This window comes from Cervus canadensis, chromosome 5, assembly GCF_019320065.1.
Source record: "Cervus canadensis isolate Bull #8, Minnesota chromosome 5, ASM1932006v1, whole genome shotgun sequence".
Classification (NCBI taxonomy): Eukaryota; Metazoa; Chordata; class Mammalia; order Artiodactyla; family Cervidae; genus Cervus; species Cervus canadensis.
The window spans coordinates 2,611,677-2,633,679 of NC_057390.1; the positions used below are offsets into that span (position 1 = coordinate 2,611,677).

General features: G+C 48.8%; 1 protein-coding gene across 1 annotated transcript in view; it reads left to right on the plus strand.

Moving 5' to 3' along the window:
* The first annotated feature begins 552 nt into the window (after positions 1-552).
* Positions 553-22,003, plus strand: part of FER1L5 (fer-1 like family member 5) — a 54,127-nt gene continuing 32,676 nt past the window's right edge. Inside the window, exons 1-17 of the mRNA XM_043467694.1 lie at positions 553-637; positions 1,683-1,735; positions 2,317-2,408; positions 3,069-3,177; positions 5,545-5,599; positions 6,016-6,125; positions 7,406-7,534; positions 9,323-9,385; positions 10,124-10,174; positions 12,967-12,997; positions 13,540-13,655; positions 13,887-14,010; positions 14,400-14,452; positions 15,897-15,965; positions 20,418-20,461; positions 20,555-20,637; positions 20,716-20,810. Coding sequence (XP_043323629.1) covers positions 553-637; positions 1,683-1,735; positions 2,317-2,408; positions 3,069-3,177; positions 5,545-5,599; positions 6,016-6,125; positions 7,406-7,534; positions 9,323-9,385; positions 10,124-10,174; positions 12,967-12,997; positions 13,540-13,655; positions 13,887-14,010; positions 14,400-14,452; positions 15,897-15,965; positions 20,418-20,461; positions 20,555-20,637; positions 20,716-20,810 — 1,362 coding nt within the window. The remainder of the gene's footprint in view (positions 638-1,682; positions 1,736-2,316; positions 2,409-3,068; positions 3,178-5,544; positions 5,600-6,015; positions 6,126-7,405; positions 7,535-9,322; positions 9,386-10,123; positions 10,175-12,966; positions 12,998-13,539; positions 13,656-13,886; positions 14,011-14,399; positions 14,453-15,896; positions 15,966-20,417; positions 20,462-20,554; positions 20,638-20,715; positions 20,811-22,003) is intronic.

Here is a 22,003-nt window from a genome sequence, read left to right on the forward strand (position 1 = left end):
ATGAGTAAGCTAGTTTGGTTAAAGAGAGACTCATTATCTAAGCTCATGTCCTCTTTAGAAAAAGGGAGGCCTCAATGTTTGCTTTCACATTAGGAAGGACTTCTGAAACACTACTGAAATCATCTTTGAGTTCCCTATTCCTTTTGTCAACTCACTTCCCTTCTCTATTTTCTTATGGAAACAGTGTGACTTTGGCAATGATTCAGTCCAGATATCTTGCTTATATTCCCCTTTTTCCTGATCTTGAAATTAGAAGGACAGTAAGAATGAGAGAGAAAAGAAAATGGGAAGGAGAAATGAAATTTAGTCAAACTTTTGTTTCTACAGCCCTGGTCACCTCAAGCCACTGGCTTCATCATGCCCTATGACTTATTCCTCTTTCCATTCTCTGCATTCCTCTCCAGAATCAAGAGCCACCGACCTTTGTGACATCACCTCTGTTGCTAAGCAACAGACCTTACTCACCCTATAAGCCCTAGGAGCAGCCCTGGACCAAGGTGCTCCAAACAGGAAATTTCGCCTGAGAAGGACATTGAGAAGTAGGTGGGGAAGATGCTGCGGCTTATCGTGCAGTCGGCCAAGATTAGCCCACCCCTAAGCCCCCCACCCAGACCCTGCGTGTCCGTGTACTTCAGAGGTAAGAGCCAGGACCCCCAAGAGGCAACATGTGTCCAGTGCAAACTAGATCCATTGGTGCCCTACTGTGTAAAAGATGCTGTGTGACCAGAAGATGAGGTAGACATCATCTGGATCTTTCAAATTTATCATCCTTATTGCTATGAGTTCTCATTATGACTCCTCCACCTTCCTTTTTTCCGGTGAATGGCTTTTTGCAACCCCATGAACTGTAGGCCACCAAGCTCCTCTGTCCATGGTATTCTCCAGGCAAGAATACTGGAGTGGGTTACCGTGCCCTCACACACATATTCGATCCTTGGGAAGAGTCTCAGATTTACCAATTTAGAGGTTCTTTGCAGGGCTATGGACTGTTCTTTGTTAAGGTTGTTTCTAGAGAAGACAAATTGTAGTGGATAAAGACCTTTTATCCCATTAGAGATGTTTTAGGATGTCTCAGGGTACACTGACTTTACCGTTGATTGTTACTCAACGGTAATAATGGAACCCTTAAATCCCGGTGCCTTAACACAGCAGAAGTTCACCCCTTGCTTACAACCAAGTCTAACGTCAATGGTACAGATCAGGCAGCAATCCTGAATGACTCCTCCAAATAGCAGATTGGGGACCAGCTGCTTGTTGCTGGTGGCTGCAGAGTCACCAGGCATCGCTCTGCCAGCAGACGGTGAGAGTGGACACAGGAGTGGGGATGGGAATGGAGACTCTCATGGGAAGCTTTGGGAGCCAATCCAGGCAGCAGTTAAGTATCGCCCCCACGCTCCATTGGCCAGGACGAGTTACCCGGCCCCACCCTGGTGTGAGATGACTGGGAACTGTGTACCCAGGAGGAAAATGAAATGAACACATAACATTATCTGTCACATGGGGATGATGTCACTCTTAACGAAAGGAGAGAAATTTAGAAAACTCCAAAGTTAGAATCAGTGCCACATCACATCTGCCAATGTAGACTGGATGTTTTCTTAAAGAGTCTGACCTCTGCTCACTTGAACCTAGACTTTGAAACATGTCCTATCACATATGCTGGCCCCTTGGTGTCTTTTCAGATGTCAAGAGGACAACTCGTGAGGTGGAAGGCAATCACCCCGTGTGGAATGAGGTAAAACACATCAGGGAAAGCCCAGATGAGATGATGACAAGCCCAGCAGTCAGTCTGGGTCCAGACTGACTGTGCTCAGAAGTCTAGAGAGAGGACAGGGGCCTCATCAGCCTTCCCATGGCTGGAGCATCTTGCCCTGTGAGCAGACTCTATGCTGAGAAGTCTGTGTGGGGTCTCAGGGCCATAGCAACCACAGCTGCTCAGAGCTCTTGGCCTTCCTTCCTCACCCTGGGATGGACTCATCTTGTCCAACCAGCCATCCTGATGTTCCCAGAGACAGGGCTCCCTCTGCAGGATCCCCCCTCATCTCATCCATCCTTGTCCCACCACCTGATTCCCAAGCCGCTTAACCACTAACAAGCCCCCAGTACTGCAGCTAAGCTCTAGGAGCTCAGGTAGGATGCCCAGCTCCTGGGTGAAGGTAACAAATGCCTCCTCTTAGGAAACTGGACTTGAGGGAGAGTCCTCAGTTTGAGAGAAACACAGTGTCAGACCTTCACCTGCATCTTTTCTCATTTCCTAGAAGGATGGGAAGGGGGTGGGGCAGAGGGAGGATATTGACCTCTCTGTGGCTCCCCCAGACGCTCATCTGGCACCTCTGGAACCACCCGCTGCAGAAGGACTCTTTCCTGCAAATCACCCTTCGAGACATGGGCTCAGTGAAGAAGGAAAGGTGAGGCTCCCCCAGAGAGAGGGGCAGGAGGAGCCTGATTCTCTGACTAAATCTACTGTGTCTCCAGCCTCTAAGCCATAACTCAGATGCAAGGACTAGAACCCACTCTAGACAGCTAAAAAAAAAAGTATCAAGGCTAGGATTATAGATAGATCAAACAGAATTAGGAAACTAGGGACTCAGGAGCATTCTGTCTCTTTTGAAGACACAGGATCTCAAACCTGTTTCTTTCTGCCCAACACTGGTTTCTCATCACAGCCCCATTCTAGTGCCCTACTGAGTCTGAGCTACGGCATCCCAGGTCAAAATTCCTAGGACAGAGAATTTGATTGGCCCAGCTTTGGTCAGATGCCCACCTCCTGGTCCAATCAGCTGTTCCTTGGCTCAGGTCCTGTTCCAGAGGAGGGTGGGAGCAGAGTTTCTGGAAAGGGGCTCAGCGCAGCATGGCAGAGCCAGTAACTAGGATGTCCACTGGCAAGGAAGCCCCCAAGCCAATTCCCAGAGAGTTGAGAGTCCTGCGCCCTCTAGTGGATGCTCCCCATCACTGCATCCTTCCTTCTGTCTGGACGGCACAGCCTCAAAGAGGGAAAAGACATCCCTGGATAAAGCTATGCCTGGGACAGTGGCTCAGAATCTCACACCTGCTCCCTGTCTCCCTAGGTTCATTGGCATGGCCACAGTACTGCTCAAGCCCTTGGTGAAAAAACCAAGAAAGATCCTTTTTGTGAATGACCTGACCCTGCTCAACCATTCCATGATGCCCACAGACGTGAGTTGGGCCCCAGGGAGGGTGGCTGAAGGAGTGGGGGGCAGCTGATGAAGCTGGGCCATGCCCGGCAGCAGAGTCTCAGTGTCCCCCCTAACCCAGAGAACATTTTCTACCCTGGGGGACCCATCACACTTGTCATCATCTCCCCAGGTTCCACGACACTCTCCATCTACCTACTCATCCCTCTACCCTTCATCCACCCATTGAGATCAATATTCAGTCAGTTGTCCCCTGGTGTCAGCAACGGTGCTAGGCCTGGGATACAAACTTGAATGAGGACCACATCTGTTGTCACTCACATGACAAGCCCTCCAGCACATGTGTACTGGGGTCTGTAAAGCTACTTCACTGAGGTCAGGAGGGAATGAATGATTTCACTTGAGAGAAAATGAAAGGCTTTACAGAGGAGGCGATGAAGACCAACCAGATGAGAATAAGCAAAGGCGATTTATTCAGAGCTCGCTATTAACGTATAACAAGGGGCTTCCCTGGTTGCTCAGTGGTAAAGAATCTGCCCACAATGGAGGAGACACAGGTTCGATCCCTAGGTCAGGAAGATCCCCTAGAGAAAGAAATGGTAATCCACTCCAGTGTTCTTGCCTGGGAAATCCCATGGACAGAGGAGCCTGGTGGATTACAGTCCATGGGGTCACAGAAGAGTTGGACATGACTTAGAGACTAAACAACCACAACAGATATAACAAGGAAGTCAGCCACCAGCACTTGGATTTGACAGAGATGCAAAGGCAGGCAGAGGAGTGAGAAAACTCTATGGTAGAAAAAGGGAAGACTTCTGGTATGTCCTGACGGGAGGCTGTTGATGTGGGGGAAGCTGTGAGTGGACCAGCTAGAAGCTGAGTGCCCTATGTGACTGCTTAGGGGTATATATTTGGCTTTCTCCCGTTGGCCCTGAGCTAAAAGTGGGAACAAAATTAAGTGATTCATCAGTTATTAATCAAGTCCTGGTTATTTGATGCTAGAGCTGGGGGTCTGACTTTCTATAGGTCTGACTCACAACAAACTGACTTTCTGGGCTGGTTACTGTGAGTATCAGGTTCATTTCCTGAGCTGATTGCAACAGAGTGTAGGTCAGAGTTCCACTTTTATAGATTAAAATAAATTTTTACTGTGGTTTTATTTATTTATTTTGGGCTGTGCTGGGTCTTGGTTACTGCGCAGGCTTTTTCTCCACTTGTGGCAAGCAAGGGCTTCTCTCTAGTTGCAGTGTGAAGGCTTCTCATTGCAATGGCTTCTGCAGTTGCAGAGCACCAGCTCTAGGGCACTCGCATTTCAGTAATTGCAGCTCCCGAACTCTGGAGCACAGGCTCAATAGTTGTTGGGCATGGGCTTAGTTGCTTTTTGGCATGTGGGATCTTCCTGGACCAGGGGTCAAACCTGTGTCTCCTGCATTGGCAGGAGGATTCTTAACCACTGAGCCACCAGGGAAGCCCTGTAGATGGTTTTTAAGGAGAGGCGTGGTGGCTCAGATGAATCCACCTGAAATGCAGGAGACACAAGTTCAATCCCTGGGTTGGGGAGATCCCCTGGAAGAGGGCATGGCAACTCACTCCAATGTTCTTGCCTGGAAGATCCCCACGGACAGAGGAGCCTGCTGGGCTGTAGTCCATGGGGTCGCAGAGTCGGACACGACGGGGCGACTGAGCACAGCAGCACATGGGTTTGCCCAGCGGAGAGGGAAGAAAGACAGCCCCTGGCAGGGCCATAAGGGGCTTGCGCGGAGGCTGGGGGACAAGAAGGCAGCGCGGCATGTTCAGGAGGCTGGGCTGCCTGCGCTGCCGGCACTGGGGGTGGTGCGGGGGGGCTTGGCTGTGGGAGAGCCGAGACTGGGTGGTGGCCAGGGGCCAGAAGTGAAGGGCCTCGTGGGGTCTACGCGGTAAGCTGTGACTTTACTCTGATAGTTTAGGGCACTTAGGGAGTTTACGGGTCAATTCTGACGATGGATGAGCAGTGAGGGCACTTGGAGGCAGGAGGTCAGTTGGGTGTTTGCTGGAGTTCCCACACGACGTCATGAGACGCTGGGCTAGTTTAGCATCAGTGGTTCTGGACTGGTCCCAAGTCACTTCTCTCGTCCCCACCCTGCGGCATTCTATTCTGTCACTACCAGTGTCACGCGCCTCCTCTGTTCTTCAACCCCCGTCCGCAGTGACCCATGGCTCTCTCCCCATCAGCTCATAATCTCCCTCCACCCCAGACTGCACCATCCCCCCTGCTGTGGCCCAGTGCCGTGGTCAGCATCACCCCACCCAGGATGGCTGGGTGTGACTCCTGCCACGATGGACCAGGCTCCAGCGCTGTGGTCTTGCCAGGGATTGCAGGATCTTACAGCTCCCTGCCTTTGCCTTGCAGTGCACCATCACCTTACAGGCAGCCCTTACGACCTACAAGGATATGGAGAAGGTCGGTATGTGCTTCCACGGGGCTGAGCCCTGCCCTTCTCCAGCCATAGCTGGATGGGCTCTTGGGAATCTTGGAGACCCAACCCTTGAGGCCTATAGGATTGTGAGATCTCCAGACGCCTGCCCAATATGTCTACTTGTCACCGTAGACATAAGACTCAGCCTCCAGCGGGCTGCAGAGGGAGGCAAGAATGGCCATTTCCAAGAGCGTGCCCCACCCATGCATAAAGAGTGAGGCCCAGGGTTACCGAGGGTGGGGGGACCATGGAGGGGTCTGGGGGTCATGTGTCCTTACCAGGGCCTCCTGGCTGTGATTTTAGCCAGCGCTGGGGACACTGAGGACAGAACGATGAAATGGGGGACATGCCCCCAGGTGTCCTGCTCTCCCCCCGTGAGAGCCCACCCTGGGCTGTTTCCCCAGGTGATGAAGACCTCCTGGCCATAACAGCTCAAGAGGTGGCTAAGCAGAAGCTGATGTTTCCCAGTGCCACAGTGCACAAGGCTCTGTCCCCAAAGCCTCAGCACTTCCAGGTGAGAACCTTTACTGAGTCTCAGGAGAGAAGAAGAAACACAGATCATAGATTGAACTGCACAGAAGTTTAAAATGTTCAGTTCCTACCAACACAACATTGTAAAGCAACTATACTCCAATAAACACTGAAAAAAATAAATTAATACTACTATGGTGAAAAAAAAACCATAACCTGAATGATTATTTTTTAATTTATTGAAACATGTTTTATGTTCCAGAATATGGTCTTTCTTGGTAAATATTCTGTGCACACTTAAGAATAATTTGTACTCTGCCCCTGTTGGATCAAATAGTCTATAAATGTCCATCGGGTCAAGTTGATTGATTGTTGTTATTGTTGTTTAGTCTCTAAGTCATGTCCAGTTCTTTTGCAACCCCATGGACTGTGGCCCACCAGCCTCCTCTGTCCATGGAATTCCCCAGGCAAGAATACTGGAGTGGGTTGCCATTTCCTTCTCCAGGGGATCTTCCCAACCCAGGGATTGAACCCAGTCTCCTGCCTTGGCTGGTGGGTTGTTTACTGCTGAGCCACTGGGGAAGCCAAGTTGATTGATAGTGCTATTCAAATGTACTATACCATGATGATTTTCTGCCCACCTGCTATATCAATGGAGAGAAAAGTTTTTGTTTATTTCTCTTTATACTTCTGTCAGTTTTTGCTTCATATATTCTGAAGATCTGTTATACCCTGACAAGGGTATAAACAAAAATGTTTATGATCTTTATACATCCTCTTCATTAACTGGTCCTTTTATCACTATGAAATAAACTTCTTTATCTCTGGTAAAAAATAAATAATTAAATAAAATTAAATAAAGTGTTCAATTCTGTAAAAAGATCGCAAGTATAAAACACAATATACTGTGGGACTTCCCTGGTGGTCCAGTGGCTAAGACTCCCAGGTTCAATCCCTGGTCGGGGAACTAGATCCCACATGCTGTAACTAAAGAGCCTACATGCCATAACTGAGACTTGGTACAGTCAAATAAATATTTAAAACACACAAAACGAAACAACAACTGAGAAATGTTGGACCCTATTCTGTAACAAGTCCCTCCCACTCAGTAAACCCTGTGTGCACCCAAAATGATAGGGCGAAGTGGAGGTGACAGTTCCCACAGGAGGAAACAGGGAGCCAGAGCCTTCCCAGGGCTGTGGGGCCACTTTCCATCGGCAGTAGACGCTGCTTACCAGAGCGTTGTTCTTTCAGAGGAGAGTCCCCCTTGACAAATAGGAGCCTGGACCCCCAACGTCAGTTTCCCCTGGTCTCTCCCTGCAGGTCCGAGTACAAGTGTTTGAAGCCCGGCAGCTGATGGGCAACGACATCAAACCAGTGGTGAAGGTGGTCATTGCAGGCCACCAGCACCACTCACGGATCAAGATGGGGAACAACCCTTTCTTCAATGAGGTGGGCAGCCCATGCCCTTCAGAGCTGAATGGGGCCCTTGGGTCAAAGGGGCCGGCCGAGGGCTAGGCCTTTCCTGCTGGTGGACGGTAAGCTTGCTCCCCGCCTCTGCCGCTTTCATTTGTTTGTTCCACAAAACTGGGCACAGATGGTCCACCACGGAGAGAATAGCACGTGAGCACATAAATGATGACAATAGGGCAAGACTGCAGTGCACAGGGATGTGGGGGAACAGACATCTGGGGAGACAGGAATCTGGGGGGACAAGGGCCTGGGGGATAAAGATCTGGGAGGGCCACTGATGCAGCCAGAAAGTGCAGGCCCCATGTAGAAGTGATAGCAATCTGGCCCCATCACTTCATGGCAAATAGAAGGGGAAAAGGTGGAAGCAGCGACAGACTTTCTTTTCTTGGGCTCCAAAATCACTGCTGACGGTTACTACAGCCATGAAATTAAAAGACAGTTGCTCCTTGGAAGAAGAGCTGTGACAAACCTAGACAACTTCAATGTCTCTGTATTAAAAAGCAGAGGCATCACTTTGCTGACAAAGGTTTGCATAGCTGAGAGCTATGGTTTTTCTAGTAGTCAGGTATGGATATGAGAGTTGGACCATAAAGAAAGCTGAGTGCTGAAGAATTGATGCTTTCAAACTATGGTTCTGGAAAAGATTCTCGAGAATCCCTTGGACTGCAAGAGGATCAAACCAGTCAATGCTAAAGGAGATCAGTCCTGAATATTCATTGGAAGGACTGATGCTGAAGCTGAAGCTCCAATACTTTGGCCACCTGATGCGAAGAGCTGACTCATTAGAAAAGACTGCAATGCTGGGAAAGATTGAAAGCAGGAGGAGAAGGGGACAACAGAGGATGCGATGGTTGGATGGCATCACCAACTCCATGAACGAGTTTGAGCAGGCTCCGGGAGTTGGTGATGGACAGGGAAGCCTGGAGTGCTGCTGTCCATGGGGCCGCAAAGAGTCGGACACGACTGAGTGACTGAACAAGAATGCTTACTTTGCCGGCGCTGGGGCCTCCCATCCTGGCATCATGACTGACGCAATAAGAACTCCATAAATAGGCACTGAATTAATCTGTGACTAGATCACCAAAGGAAAGAGAGAAGCACATTGGGGGCAGGGAACAGAGGGTGGGGAGGACTCAGAAAAGTCTCCTGAAACCTTGAAGGAAGAGTCTACCAAGGAAAGAGGGACAAGATAGAGAAAAATAATTCAGGAAAAAGGAACTGTGTTCTCAGAGACCTGGAAGGAAAAAACAGTAGGGCTGGTTGGCAAAACTGTAGACATGGGTGGAGCTCGGATGGGGGGTGGCCGTAGGTAAGCCTACAAAATGTGCTGCGGCCTCATCATGGATGGGACCTGAGAGCCATGGAGGGACTCAAGCAGGAGGGTGACAGGGCCAGGTCCACTCTGGCGGTGGGGGAGAGGTTCTGGCTGCAGCAGGAAGTGGGGGTGTGGTGGACAGACAGGGCGATCTGGAAAGAGGCGGACACTTCCATCTCCATCCCAGGACAGTGTGATGGGCTCTGAGCTGCTCCCAGGTCCTCCAGGGATTCCCCTACACCACCCTTTTCTGGATAAAAAATCCTTTAGGACCTGGGCAGGCCTCTGCTTCTGCAAGCGGAGCACGTGGGTGGTAAGGAGCTGAAGGTCACCGAAATGGGCAAATGACAGGCAGAAGCCTCTTAGTTCAGGCTTGCTCAGTCCCTGGGGGATGTGATGGAGACACATTTCCCACTCCCACCCCCAGCCCCCTCCCATTCTCTCTACTTCAGATCTTCTTTCAGAATTTTTATGAGGCTCCTATGAAGTTCTTCGATGAGATCATCTTAATCCAGGTGAGGAGCCAGGCAAGACGGGTTCACTTTTCTTTCCCACCTCAATTCTGAAAAGTGCTTCACTCCCCTCCAGCCCCATCTGTAGAGCTAGAGTCACATCAGATGGTCTTTCTGACCCCAAGGCAGCATCTCTGCCACCTTTTTCACCCTAGCAGCCAGACGCCCGCCCGATCCATCCATCCATCCATCTATTCATTCATTCAATGAATGTTATGAAATGCCAACTGATAGGCCCTGAGCTTAGCTCCAAGGTGAACAAAGCAACCCTTTCCCATGTACCAGGATTTTCATGTCACCAAAGGACCCCTCAAATGTCCCCTCCAAATGAGACATTCCATTCTTTGACCACAGGGAGCCCAGTAACAATGGGAAACTTGTATTTATCAAATGCCTCCTATGTGCCCAGCTCAGGGCTAGTGAGACCAAGGCTTCTCCCTTGAAGAGTTCTAAGGAAACAGCCAAGATAGGATGCAGAGGAGAAAGCTGAGAGCAAGTTTACCTTGTGGAGACCAAGTGAATTGACCTCTCTGATCAATTTCCTCATCCTGAAAGTGGAAATAAAAATCTGAACTTCTCAGGGGTCCTCTGAGAATTAAATGAGAAACACTATTTGGAAGTGTCAGTCATTAGGAAGCACTGAGTCAGTCCTAGAGAGCCCAGATGTACCCTGCCATTCCTCTCATGGGGTTGGGGAAATCAGGGTTGTGAATAACAAATCTTTCTGGGAATTCCCTGCAGGTGATGAACTCCTCAGTGATGAGATTCAATGCAGAGATTGGGAGATTCCAAGTGAGCACTGGATGGAGGAGGTTTGGTGAAATAGTTACAGAGACCCACCCAGGGCTACTTGCCCCAGGCTGGGGAAAAGGACTGAGATTTTCATGCAGGAAGATCCAGTTGTGAATCCACCTACCAACTGGGTGATTTAGACAAGTTATTCGGAGCCTCTACTTCCTCATCTGTAAAATGGGGATAATAACATACTCAACCCACAGGATCTTTGTGAGGATTAAAGTACGTAACATTTATGAGAGTGCTGGGTGCCACCTTGACTCCCTCACACTTAGAATATTTATGGACACAGCTCACATCTCTGTCTCCAGAAAATGGAAACAGAGGATCCAAAAGGTCAACCAATTGTTGGAAAACCTGGAGAAAGACTGCCCCTGAAGACAGAGTGAAAAGATTTGCTTTGGGAAAGACCCAGGTTGAGAAATGAGGAACATTCACACAATCATGAAGGGCTAACCAAAAGGTAGGGTTGCCAGGTTAAATCCAGAAGGCCCTGGAAATTTTTCATCTTAAACAACAGGTACTTTTTAAATGTAAGTATGTCCCCAATATTTCATGGCTTCTCATGAAATATTGCTGGGGACCTACGTTTACTAAAAAAAAGTCGTTATTTATCTGTAATCCTAATTTAAACTGGCATCTGTATTTTTATTTCCTAAATCTGGCAACTCTTGGGAAAGGGCCCTACCCTTGGGAAAGGCAAATTTAGGACCAGTCAAAGGAAGGTTTCTTTCTCACAACTTGTAATAAGCATGTGAGTGTTCATAACCTGCCCCTCCCCCAACTGAGTCTCAAAGAAGCAGCACAGGCCCAGGAGTTAAGAGATTCTGGAATGGTTGGGGGTGCCTGAGTTGGGCAGATCCCCTGGAGTAGAAAATGGCAACCCACTCCAGTACTCTTGCCTGGAGAATCCCATGAACAGCAGAGCCTGCTGGGCTACAGTCCATGGGGTTGCAAAAAGTCTGACATGACTGATTTAAAAGTAATGGCCCGAAACTGCAATTGCTTTGTACCAACCTAAATATTGTGAATCAAATCTCAGACATATAATTTTACTTTAAAACATTTCATTACCTATTTCAAAAACATACAGACTTTATTAAGCATAATTAAATACAATGACAACATCTAAACACCTTTCTAATTCCTGGCTAGCACTAAATATCTGGTCAGTGTTCAAATATCCCTAATTGTCTCATGAATTCCTTCTAAAGTTTATTTAAATCAGGATCCAAACCTAGTGCACATATTGCAGTTGATTAAAATATATTTTTAGGTGTATTTTATTCAGTTTGTCTTGCACCCTAGTTTTCTTTGCATCCCTTTTTCTTTTTTTAATATTTATTTATTCAACTGCCTTAGGTCTCAGTTTTGGCACTCAGGATGCTCACTGTGTCGTGCAAGCACTTTCAGAGTAGCTTGCAGACTCTCGTCCTGAAATGAGGGCTCAGTAGTTGTGGCTCATGGGCTTGGTTGCCCCACAGCACATGGGATCTTAGTTCCCTGTATTGTAAGGTGGATTCTTAAGCACTGGACCGCGAAGGAAGTCTGGCCATTTATTTCTTGAAGCAACTGGATAGTTTGTCCTGCAGAGTTTTCCCTCAGTCTGGATCTTGCTGACTGTACCTCCAGGGACTCTCATCTCACGATCCTCCACCCAGGTATTTGCTATCTAGAGGCTGGATCAGACTTAGGTCAATTATTTGGCAAGATGACATCACTTACAGGCGCAGAATGACTGCTGGTCTCTTCACTTGATCTTAGCCAAAAGGCCGAGAAGCTGCTGGTCTGTCTTTGTTGTTAACAGCTATTGATGATCACTGCCTAGATCTATTGCCCATTAGAGGTGAATAAGTTTTGTTTTGGTTTGTTTTCTTCCAGCTTTATTTGAGATACAATTGACATACAATGATGTATAAACGTTTTAAATGTATAATTTGATACATTTTCAAACATGTATTTGAAACCATTATCACAATCAAGATAATGAACATAGTGACTTCCCTGGAAGTCCAGTGGTTAAGACTCTGAACTTCCACTGCAGGGAACACAAGTTAGATCCCTAGTTGGAGAGCTAGGATTCCACATGCTTCACTGTCAAAAAACCAAAACCAAAACTGAAGCAGTGTTGTTGCAAATTCAATAAAGGTGTTAAAAATGGTCCACATCAAAAACAAACAAACAGAATATCTATCTCCCAGGGAAAAACATCTATCTCCCATAGTCTGTTGGCCAACTCCTCAGCCATCCTCTTCCGCAGGATGGTATAAACACTTTCCTCCACTCAGGCATAGGGAAGAACAAGGCTGTGTTTGTCAGCAGTGCTGGTGGTGTCAAGGGTCCTTTCAATCCAAGCCTCCTTACTAGTTGTGAGACTCTGGGCTCTTGGCTCAAACTCAACATCTGCCCCTGTAGAGTGGAGATTACAATGGGCCAACTTCCAGGTTGCTGTAAAGATGAAAGGAACTAGGGCGGGACAAGTCCATGAGAGCTGACTCATTGGAAAAGACCCTGATGCTGGGAAAGGCTGAGGGCAAGAGGAGAAGAGGGTGGCAGAGGATGAGATGATTAGATAGCTTCACTGCCTCAATGGACATGAGTCTGAGCAAACTTCGGGAGATAGTGAAGGTCCAGGAAGCCTAGCATGCTGCAGTTCATGGGGTCACAAACAGTCAGACACGACTTAGCAATGGGACAGCAACAAAGTACATGAATTATCATCACGTTGGTTGGTTATTACAAATCTTGGCTGGAGACCCTAACTAATCCTTTCTCTACGGTGTTTTCAGACAGATATCGGGTTCATCTACAACTGTCCAGGTAGGTAATCATTGTTGGAAATGTGAGTGTCTTCTGAGAAAAACCAGTCAGGTGCTGAAATCATCTCAAAATTCCTGTATATTCAACACAGGGTGGGGAAAGAGGCTGTGAGTTATTTTCTGTACTTGGCAACATTTTACTGTACTTCATGGCTTCTGCTTAATGATACTGTACTTTATGACTTCCCCAATGGTTCATCGGGTAAAGAGTCCACCTGCCAATGCAGCAGATGCAGGTTTGATCCCTGGGTTGGGAAGATTCCCTGGAGTAGGAAATGGCTTCCCACTCCAGTATTCTTGCCTGGAAAATCCCATGGACAGAGGAGCCTGGCGGGCTACAGTCCAAAGGGTCGCAAAGTGTTGGACACGACTGAATGACTAAGCACAAAGAAGTGAGTCCCATTTCCCTCTGCCCCTGGATGGAAACCAGAATATATGAGACACTTTTCCACACACGTGCCCCCACTCCAGAAGCAAAGACTGGTTCCAGGGAAGAAGAGGGGAACTGGAGGCTGGTCTCCCACGGGCCCTCTGCCTCTCCAGGTCACACACTCCTGAGGAAATGGCTTGGCCTCTGCCAGCCAAGTGAACGCAACAGTGGTGTGAGAGGCTACCTGAAAGTCACCATCTGTGCCCTTGGTGTGGGCGACCAGGCCCCGGTGAGGCTGCCCCCCGCACCTCGGGACATTTCTTATCCTGGCTGCTTCTGTGGGTGACCAGCCCCCAGGCCCCCCAGGCAGCCACTGCTCTTCACACGCTTTCCTTTGTTTGCTGTGTTACTTCCAGGTTGCCCATCCCCACCCCAAGCAAGCCCAGGGTTGGGGAAGCCGAGTCTGGTGGCCTGTGACCTCCTTGTGATTCTAACCCTCTCAGCTCTCTGGTCCCTCCAGGTCGATCAGAGACTGACCTACAGGGCTGACGACATGGACACTCGGATCTTCAAGTCGTCGGTGGTGCCCATCAGCATGGCCTACCTGCAGTTCTTCATCTACTGTGCCGAGGACCTCCACCTCAGTCAGTCGGGGCTGGGCAGGGAGCGGCCCCGGCCACCTGGGCTCCTCACAGGGCTCCCCAGTTACATTCTGACATTAAGACTTGGGGTGGGGAGGGGGGGCTGAAATCCACCAAGAATGGTTTTATGAAGGCGCCTTTAAAATGGGCCACAAGCCCCTGACTTGTCCCTAATACCCATATTCAAGGTTCCTTCTGCCAGCCCCCACCCCCGTCGTGTGCCAGGACACACCGGGGCACAGGGAAGCAGAGTGAAGGTGGGAGGGGTCTGCCCAGGGGGCACGAAACCAAACGATGAGGGAGGGTTTTCATTATGAGGTCCTGTCTCTTCTCCATTTCCTCCTCCTGAAAAATGATGCTGCCGCAGAAATCTTTTAACTTCTTATTCTTAGAGAAACACTACTCTGTGAGTCCTGTGCTGGAGGTGGAACTAATTGGGGAAAAGGTAAGCATGATAACGGGCTGAAGCTTAGAGACATTGGCACCTAGAAAAAAATAGCTTGGAGGAAAAGACTGGGTCTGAGGCCAGGACCCCAGGAGTCATATCCCGTTTATGAGTGATGTGATCCCGTGGGACCAGGGAGGGTCTCTGTGAAGGTGGAGGCCATGGCTTAGTCAGCCCGTATCCCAGAGCTGTGCCCAGTGCCTTGAAGGGAGAAGATGCCCAGCGAAAACCAAACATCGAAATGCACAGATGGTGGACCAGTGAACAAGTCCGCAAATGCACACCATTGGAACTGTCGCTGAGCCCTTTGAACCTCAGTTTCTGCATCTAGACATGGAAGGTTCTGGGCAAGGGAGTTGTTAACATTCCCTGAAGCTCTCTGAACACACAGTAGCATTTTCCAAAGTGTGCTGATGGATGTCATGGGCAAAAAAAAAAAAAAAAAAAAAGGACCCTGTGTTCAAATTTGGGGAATTCTGGGCTGAAATTAAGTATATTTGTCTCAAGATTCATCGAGCATCATTTCTACCATATCTTACCTATTAGAAGAAGTCATTAAATCTAGCCCAGACAAATGGGGAGGGAGGTTAGTGTCCGCCTTTTGAAGGGGAGCATACCAAAGGGTGTGTGGATATATTCTAAGAGCACCACACCGAGTATTTATTTCTCAGTGAGTGGTTTGGTCTCTGGAAGTAGGTGAGATACTGTTGGGTGGCAGAGGCACACATATTTTCAGAAATGTTAATATGTCTATATTTTTCTTAGAGTGTATGAAAAAGTTTAACCAGTCTAATTTAACCAGCACCTCCCTTGACTTTACCAACATGATTGCTTAGAATAAGGCTAGGTTTAAAAATAAAATCAAGTGATGCTTTGAAAAGGAGTATGCCATCAGTATCATTGTTGCTGACTTTTTGTTGGGATTTTAGAATTTCTCGAACAAAAGCAATATGTTTGCACTCATGTAATGTTGGAAAAGACCCTGATGCTGGGAGGGATTGGGGGCAGGGGGAGAAGGGAACGACAGAGGATGAGATGGCTGGATGGCATCACCGACTCGATGGACTTGAGTTTGAGTCAACTCCGGGAGTTGGTGATGGACAGGGAGGCCTGGCGTGCTGCGATTCATGGGGTCACAGAGAGTCGAACACGACTGAGCGACTGAACTAAACTGAACTAAATAGTAACCCTCTATTTAAAAGTTAAATCAATTGAAAGCTGATTTGAGGGAAAATGTGAAGGAGTCTGGCTCTAGATAGCTACTCAAAGGACTGAAGTTGTAGCTGATGAGCGTTGTCAAAGTCTCCTTGGACCAGGAACTCCCACAACCAACTCTGTGCTGCAGACAGGGTCCACCCATAGGCTGGACGAGAAGGGCTGGGAGGTGAGGCCAGTGGAGGGAGGAGGGACAGGCTGGACTGATATTTCTTTGGGATATTCCCAGCTCAAAACACATGTGCAGACCCAAACCGAGACCCCGATATGGAACCAGATCCTGACCTTCCGGATTCAGGTATTGCTTTTTCATCATGCTTTCTCTTCCTCACCCCTCCACAAATAGAAGGGGTGTTTGTAAGGGGCATGTGAGGGAAGTTAGGGGTGGGAGGGGGCAGGGAGTTCTGCTTTATAGGGAGCATGAGGAAGCCCAGGACATATTACAGTGAACCTTACTTGAAATGAATGGGGGGAATTCCCGGGTAGTCCAGTGGTTAGGACTCCATGCTTTCACTGTTCCTCATCAGGGAACGACGATCCTGCAAGTGCAAGCTGTGCTGTGAGGCCAAAAAAAAAGGAAAACGAATATGACCCAGATGATTTCAACTAATGATCAAGTTCAGTTCAGTTCAGTTGCTCAGTTGTGTCTGACTCTTTGTTACCCCATGAACCGCAGCATGCCAGGCCTCCCTGTCCATCACCAACTCCTGGAGTCCACCCAAACCCATGTCCATTGAGTCGGTGATGCCATCCAACCATCTCATCCTCTGTTGTCCCCTTCTCCTCATGCCCTCAATCTTTCTCAGCACCAGGGTCTTTTCAAATGAGTCAGCTCTTCGCATCAGGTGGCCAAAGTACTGGAGTTTCAGCTTCAACATCAGTCCTTCCAATGAACACCCAGGACTGATCTTTAGGATGGACTGGTTGGATCTCCTTACAGTCCAAGGGACTCTCAAGAGTCTTCTCCAACACCACAGTCCAAAAGCATCAATTATTCGGCTCTCAGCTTTCTTTATGGTCCAACTCTCACATCCATACAGGAAAAACCATAGCCTTGACTAGACGAACCTTTGTTGGCAAAATAATGTCTCTGCTTTTTAATATGCTGTCTAGATTGGTCATAACTTTCCTTCCAAGGAGTAAGCGTCTTTTAATTTCATGGCTGCAGTTACCATCTGCAGTGATTTTGGAGCCCAAAGAAATAAAAAGTCAGCCACTGTTTTCACTGTCTCCCCATCTATTTCCCATGAAGTGATGGGACCGGATGCCATGATCTTAGTTTTCTGAATGTTGAGCTTTAAGCCAACTTTTTCACTCTCCTCTTTCACTTTCATTAAGAGTCTCTTTAGTTCTTCTTCACTTTCTGCCATAAGGGTGGTGTCATCTGCATATATGAGGTTATTGATATTTCTCCCGGCAATCTTGATTCCAGCTTCTGCTTCCTCCAGCCTGGTATTTCTCATGATGTACTCTGCATATAAGTTAAATAAGCAGGGTGACAATATACAGCCTTGACGTATGCCTATTCCTATTTGGAACCAGTCTGTTGTTCCATGTCCAGTTGTGACTGTTGCTTCCTGACCTGCATACAGGTTTCTCAAGAGGCAGGTCAGGTGGTCTGGTATTCCCATCTCTTTCAGAATTTTCCACAGTTTATTGTGATCCACATAGTCAAAGGCTTTGGCATAGACAACAAAGCAGAAATAGATGTTTTTCTGGAACTCTCTTGCTTTTTCGATGATCCAATCATTAAGGCCAGGTTAGGAAAAAAGTGAAATGAATGGGCCCTAAGACTGAACTTTCCAGAGAACTTAAACATGCCCTTTCACTTACATTAAAAAAAAAAAAAAAACACTTTAAAAACCCATTCTAAATTATACTATGCATTTTCTTATCTTCTAATCAAAGTGCCCTGAATATAATTGTATCTCTTTGTTGATGGCTTTAGAGGCACTACAAGAGCATAGTTATGTCCGGGGCTATGTGCAGTGTGGGACTGTTTGTTACTATATTAAGTGGTCTCAACATGGTGGGGCTTTTAGTCTGATTTCTACAGCTTTTCAGTCCTCCTCAGTCACCTGTCAGCGGTGTGGATGACAGTTTTCTTCCAAGTCCTGCGAGAGCTATGACTGACTTTTGACTCCATGCAAGGCTTGTAAAAACTGTGTGTAAAATAAGAGTCAGCAATCTGAGAGAGGACTTGAGCACTCTCGTGTGAGTGTGTAGAACTTTGTGTGGCACTTGTTTGGCTACACAGCGGGTGTTTCACTGTCCTTAAACCTTACACTGGAAAAGACCCTGATGCTGGGAAAGATCGAAAGCAGGAGAAGAGGGTGGCAGAGGGAAGCCTGGCATGCTGCAGTCCATGGGGTCGCAAAGAGTTGGCCACCACTTAGCAACTCAACACCACCACCACCAACAACAACATACCTTACATTTGTGTGATGTGAAATTAGCAAAGGAGATCCCCTCTGCCTTTCTATGGACCCTTCTCCCTGCTTCTCCCAGAAACATCTCCATCTACCTCTCCGTGAGTCAGCATTTTTAACCATTTCTCTCCATCCCCACCTTCTTGGGTGATTTTGTAGACTCTTAAAGAAGGACCTAGTCCTTCCCGCACCCTTGCTCTCTCCCCCTGTGCTGGCTGGGATGAGGCTCATGACAGGAATCCTTGGATGCTCTGTGGATGCTCAGGGCCTTGGACGTCCTCTCTCATGTTCAGCTTCCTCCGGGCTCGGAAAACAGTGGGGGAGGGGCAGGCCCCCCCATCCCTGAAAGAGGCCTTCCCATGTTTGAAGATGTCCAAACACCCCAGACCCTCACCCATTTCCTGTAGATGCAGTCTCTCTCTAGAGCTGGGGCTGTTTGGGTGGCGGCCTGACTGTTGCTGGCAGTTCAGTCACTAAGTCATGTCCAACTCTTTGCAGCTCCATGGACTGTAGCCCACCAGGCTCCTCTCTCCATAGGTTCTCCAGGCAAGAATACTGGAGTGGGCTGCCATGCCCCTCCTCCAGGGCATCTTCCTGACCCAGGGATCGAACCTGGGTCTCCTGCATTGCAGGCAGTCTCCTGCATGGCAGGCGGATTCTTTACCAACTGGACCACCAGAGAAGCCCCATTGCCTGTTGCCAGCCTTCTGGACCTCACTGTGAAGTGGCAGGATGACCACCTGCAGTCAGTGGCATCTGAGGCCAGCTGGTCAGGGGCCGAGCAAGGCAGGCTGCAGGGGGCACTGCTGACAATGGTCTGTGCCAGTTAGCAGTTCAGGGGCCCCCAGACAGGAGGGCAATCAAAACGAAGAAGTGGGAAAGGGGAAGAGAATTCTCAAAGATGGATGAAAACATGGTTCCATCAATTTGTAGGGTTTGGTGCTTTGGAAGACCTGGGTGCCCAAGGGCCCCCCTCTCTCCACTTCCAGTGTCCTTCCTTAAGCAGGGTGATCTCATGGCTTACTCAAGCTGCTCGATGGGAAAGCCCTTTCTTTATATATGTATTTTTAAATATTTATTTATTTGTCCACACTGGATCTTAGTTGTGGCATGCGGGATCTAGTACCCTGACCAGGGGTTGAACCCGGCCTCCTGCATTGGGAGCATAGAGTCATAGCCACTGGACCACCAGGGAAGTCCATGGAAACTCCTTCATTCCCCCTGCTCCCCTGACCCTCAGCCTCCACGGCCAGGGACAAAGGACAAGGGGAGTGGAGAACAGAGGACCCCCAGCCACGCCCGCTGAACAAGGGATGTGTGAGGATGTGGGGCCCCCTCAGGCCTCAGCCCCAACAGCTGTGCTTTACACATGGACTTTTTGTTTTTATAATTGAGGACAGGGCAGAGATAAGACTCAGACACTTGGGTTCCGATCCTGGTTCTGTCCCTCTCTGGGCCTCAGTCCCCCTCAGTCAAGGACAGCCATACCTTGCTGGGTTATGGCGGAGTGGGCAGGGGTCTGCACAGTACCCCAGGGCTTCAGGAGCTCGGCCTCTCGGGGCCTCAGTGTTCCTGCCTGAAAATGGGAATGATTACAGCCCCTGGCTTCTGGAGTTGTTGGGGGTGGAGGTAAGGGTCACTGAGGTGATCCACACACACTTTCAGGGCAGTCTAGGGACAACGGACACCCTCCCCAGAGTGGCAGCTATTATTACTCTCTGAAGAGACAGATGTCCTGCCGTTTATAGATTAACTGCTAGGGGACCCTGTGGTGGTCCAGCAGTTGGGACTCTGCGCTCTCACTGCTTCGGGCCTGGGTTCAATCCCTGGTTGGGGAACTAAGATCTGACAAACCACCCTGAGTGGCCAAAAAAAAATTTTTTTTAATTTAAATAGTAATAAAGGTTAACTGCTAAATGTGAGGAAGTCTTTCGAGGCCCACAATGTCTCCGTGAGATGGCTTGGTAAACCTGCCTCCAGACTGAAGGGCTGTGTAAGGACTGCAGTCATGGACTCCACAGTTGGGTAGACTCACATCTCGCGGACCCTGGAGCTGATATAATGAGGGACCATTTTTAAGAATGAGAATATAAAATGATCATGGGACACAGTCCGAGGCCTTCCCCAGGCCCTTGCAAAGGGCCTATACAGTGGGGAGCCCCCAGCTAAAGGTCCATAAGCCTCAGTGGTCAGTCCCTTTGGGCTCACTGGTAACAGAGCCAAACCTTGACCCAGACTCAGGACTTCCCAACTGCTCTGTCTCAGCAAAGACCAGGCCATCTGGGCAGGCACCCACTGCCCTTCTCACTTGCCCTTCGCAGCTTCCCTGCCTCTCCAGCTACATCAAGTTCAGAGTCTTGGACTGGTGAGCAACTGGGTGGAGGCTGGAAAAAACAACAGGCAGGAGGACATCAGAACTGGGCTGGGGACCCCACCTGCAGGCTGTGTTTCTCTCCAGCCCCAGGAACAGGTGCAATGATGAGATTGGGACGGTCAGCCTGTCCCTCAACCAGATCTCGTCCACTGGAGCCGAAATAGAAGGCAAGCGAGCCCCCCGTGCCCTGCCTCCTGCACCTCCCCCACCCGAATCCGCCCTCTCTCACCCCTTTCTCCTTGCAGGAATGTACTCTGGCTTCCTACCCTGCTTTGGCCCCAGCTTCTTGACTCTCCGTGGGGGTAAAAAGGCCCCTTTCAGGATGAAGGAAGAAGACCCTGTAAGCTTCTCATGTCAGCTGTAGGGAATATTGGAGGTGAAATCAACCATGTGTCAGGCACCAGGGCCTGGGAGATGCCTGGGGAGGGCCAGGCCCTGGTTTCTGTCCATGACACTCCAGTAGAGGACTTGAAGCCTGTACACAAAGGACCACATAAGCCCCCCAGGGCCCGTGCTGTGACCCAAGAAAGGAGCAGATGGAGTGCTCTGGGCATTCACTAAGGAAGGGGCATTGAGATGAGACCTCAGGTAAGAGATTTGGCAGGTGGAAAGGTCATGGGCAGCAAAAGAACCAGCACAGGTAAATGTGGAAAAGCACTGGGTTATTAACACTGGTGATAAGGGGCGGGGGGTGGGGTGGGATGGATTGGGATTTTGAGATTCATGTATATACACTACCATGTATGAGATAGGTAACTAATGAGACCCTACTATACAGCACAGGGAACTCTACCCAATGCTTTGTGGTGACCTAAATGGGGAAGAAATCCAAAAAAGAGGGGAGGTATAGTTTGCCTATAGCAGAAACGAACACAATATTGTAGAGTAACCACCCTCCAGTAAAAATTTTTAAAAAAGAGAGAGAGGATGGCAGTAAACACCAGAAAGTCAATTAGTAAAAGAAGAGAATGGGGCTGGGAAGGCCTCTGAGTGAGGAAGAGCCTCAGAAACCAGGACCTCAATGCCTTTAGGAGCCTCTCCCACATCTCTGCTGCTCTTTCCTAGGCCTCATTCATTTCTACCACAGTCTGGCCTCCCTGATGGGAACAGGGCCTTGGTAGCCTCTAATTGGGAAGGCCAAGGAAGCATTCTAATTGGCCTTCCTAGGTCATGTGTGCTCCCCTTGCGCCAATCACTATTGCCAAGGGGGCAGGGCCTGTCCTGATTGGCCAGCCTGGGATAATTGAACAGTTACCACAGTCCCCTCCAAGCAGAAAGGGTTTACAGGAACAGGGCATTTTTGGTGGGCCTGGAGATAGAATGAATGAAAAGGAAGAGGAGGCCTCAGGTGTGGAAGAAGGCTCAGGGCCTAGAGGTTTCCAGGCATGGTCACGACTGGAGTTTCTGAAATTCCTCCCTGGGACTGTGGTCAGCCCAAGGCAGAAAGTTACAGAACAACACTGTATTTGCTACAGAGGTTTCAGGAAAGACTTTTTCTGCTTTTTTCTCTCATTCCTTTTCCTACTGTTTTCC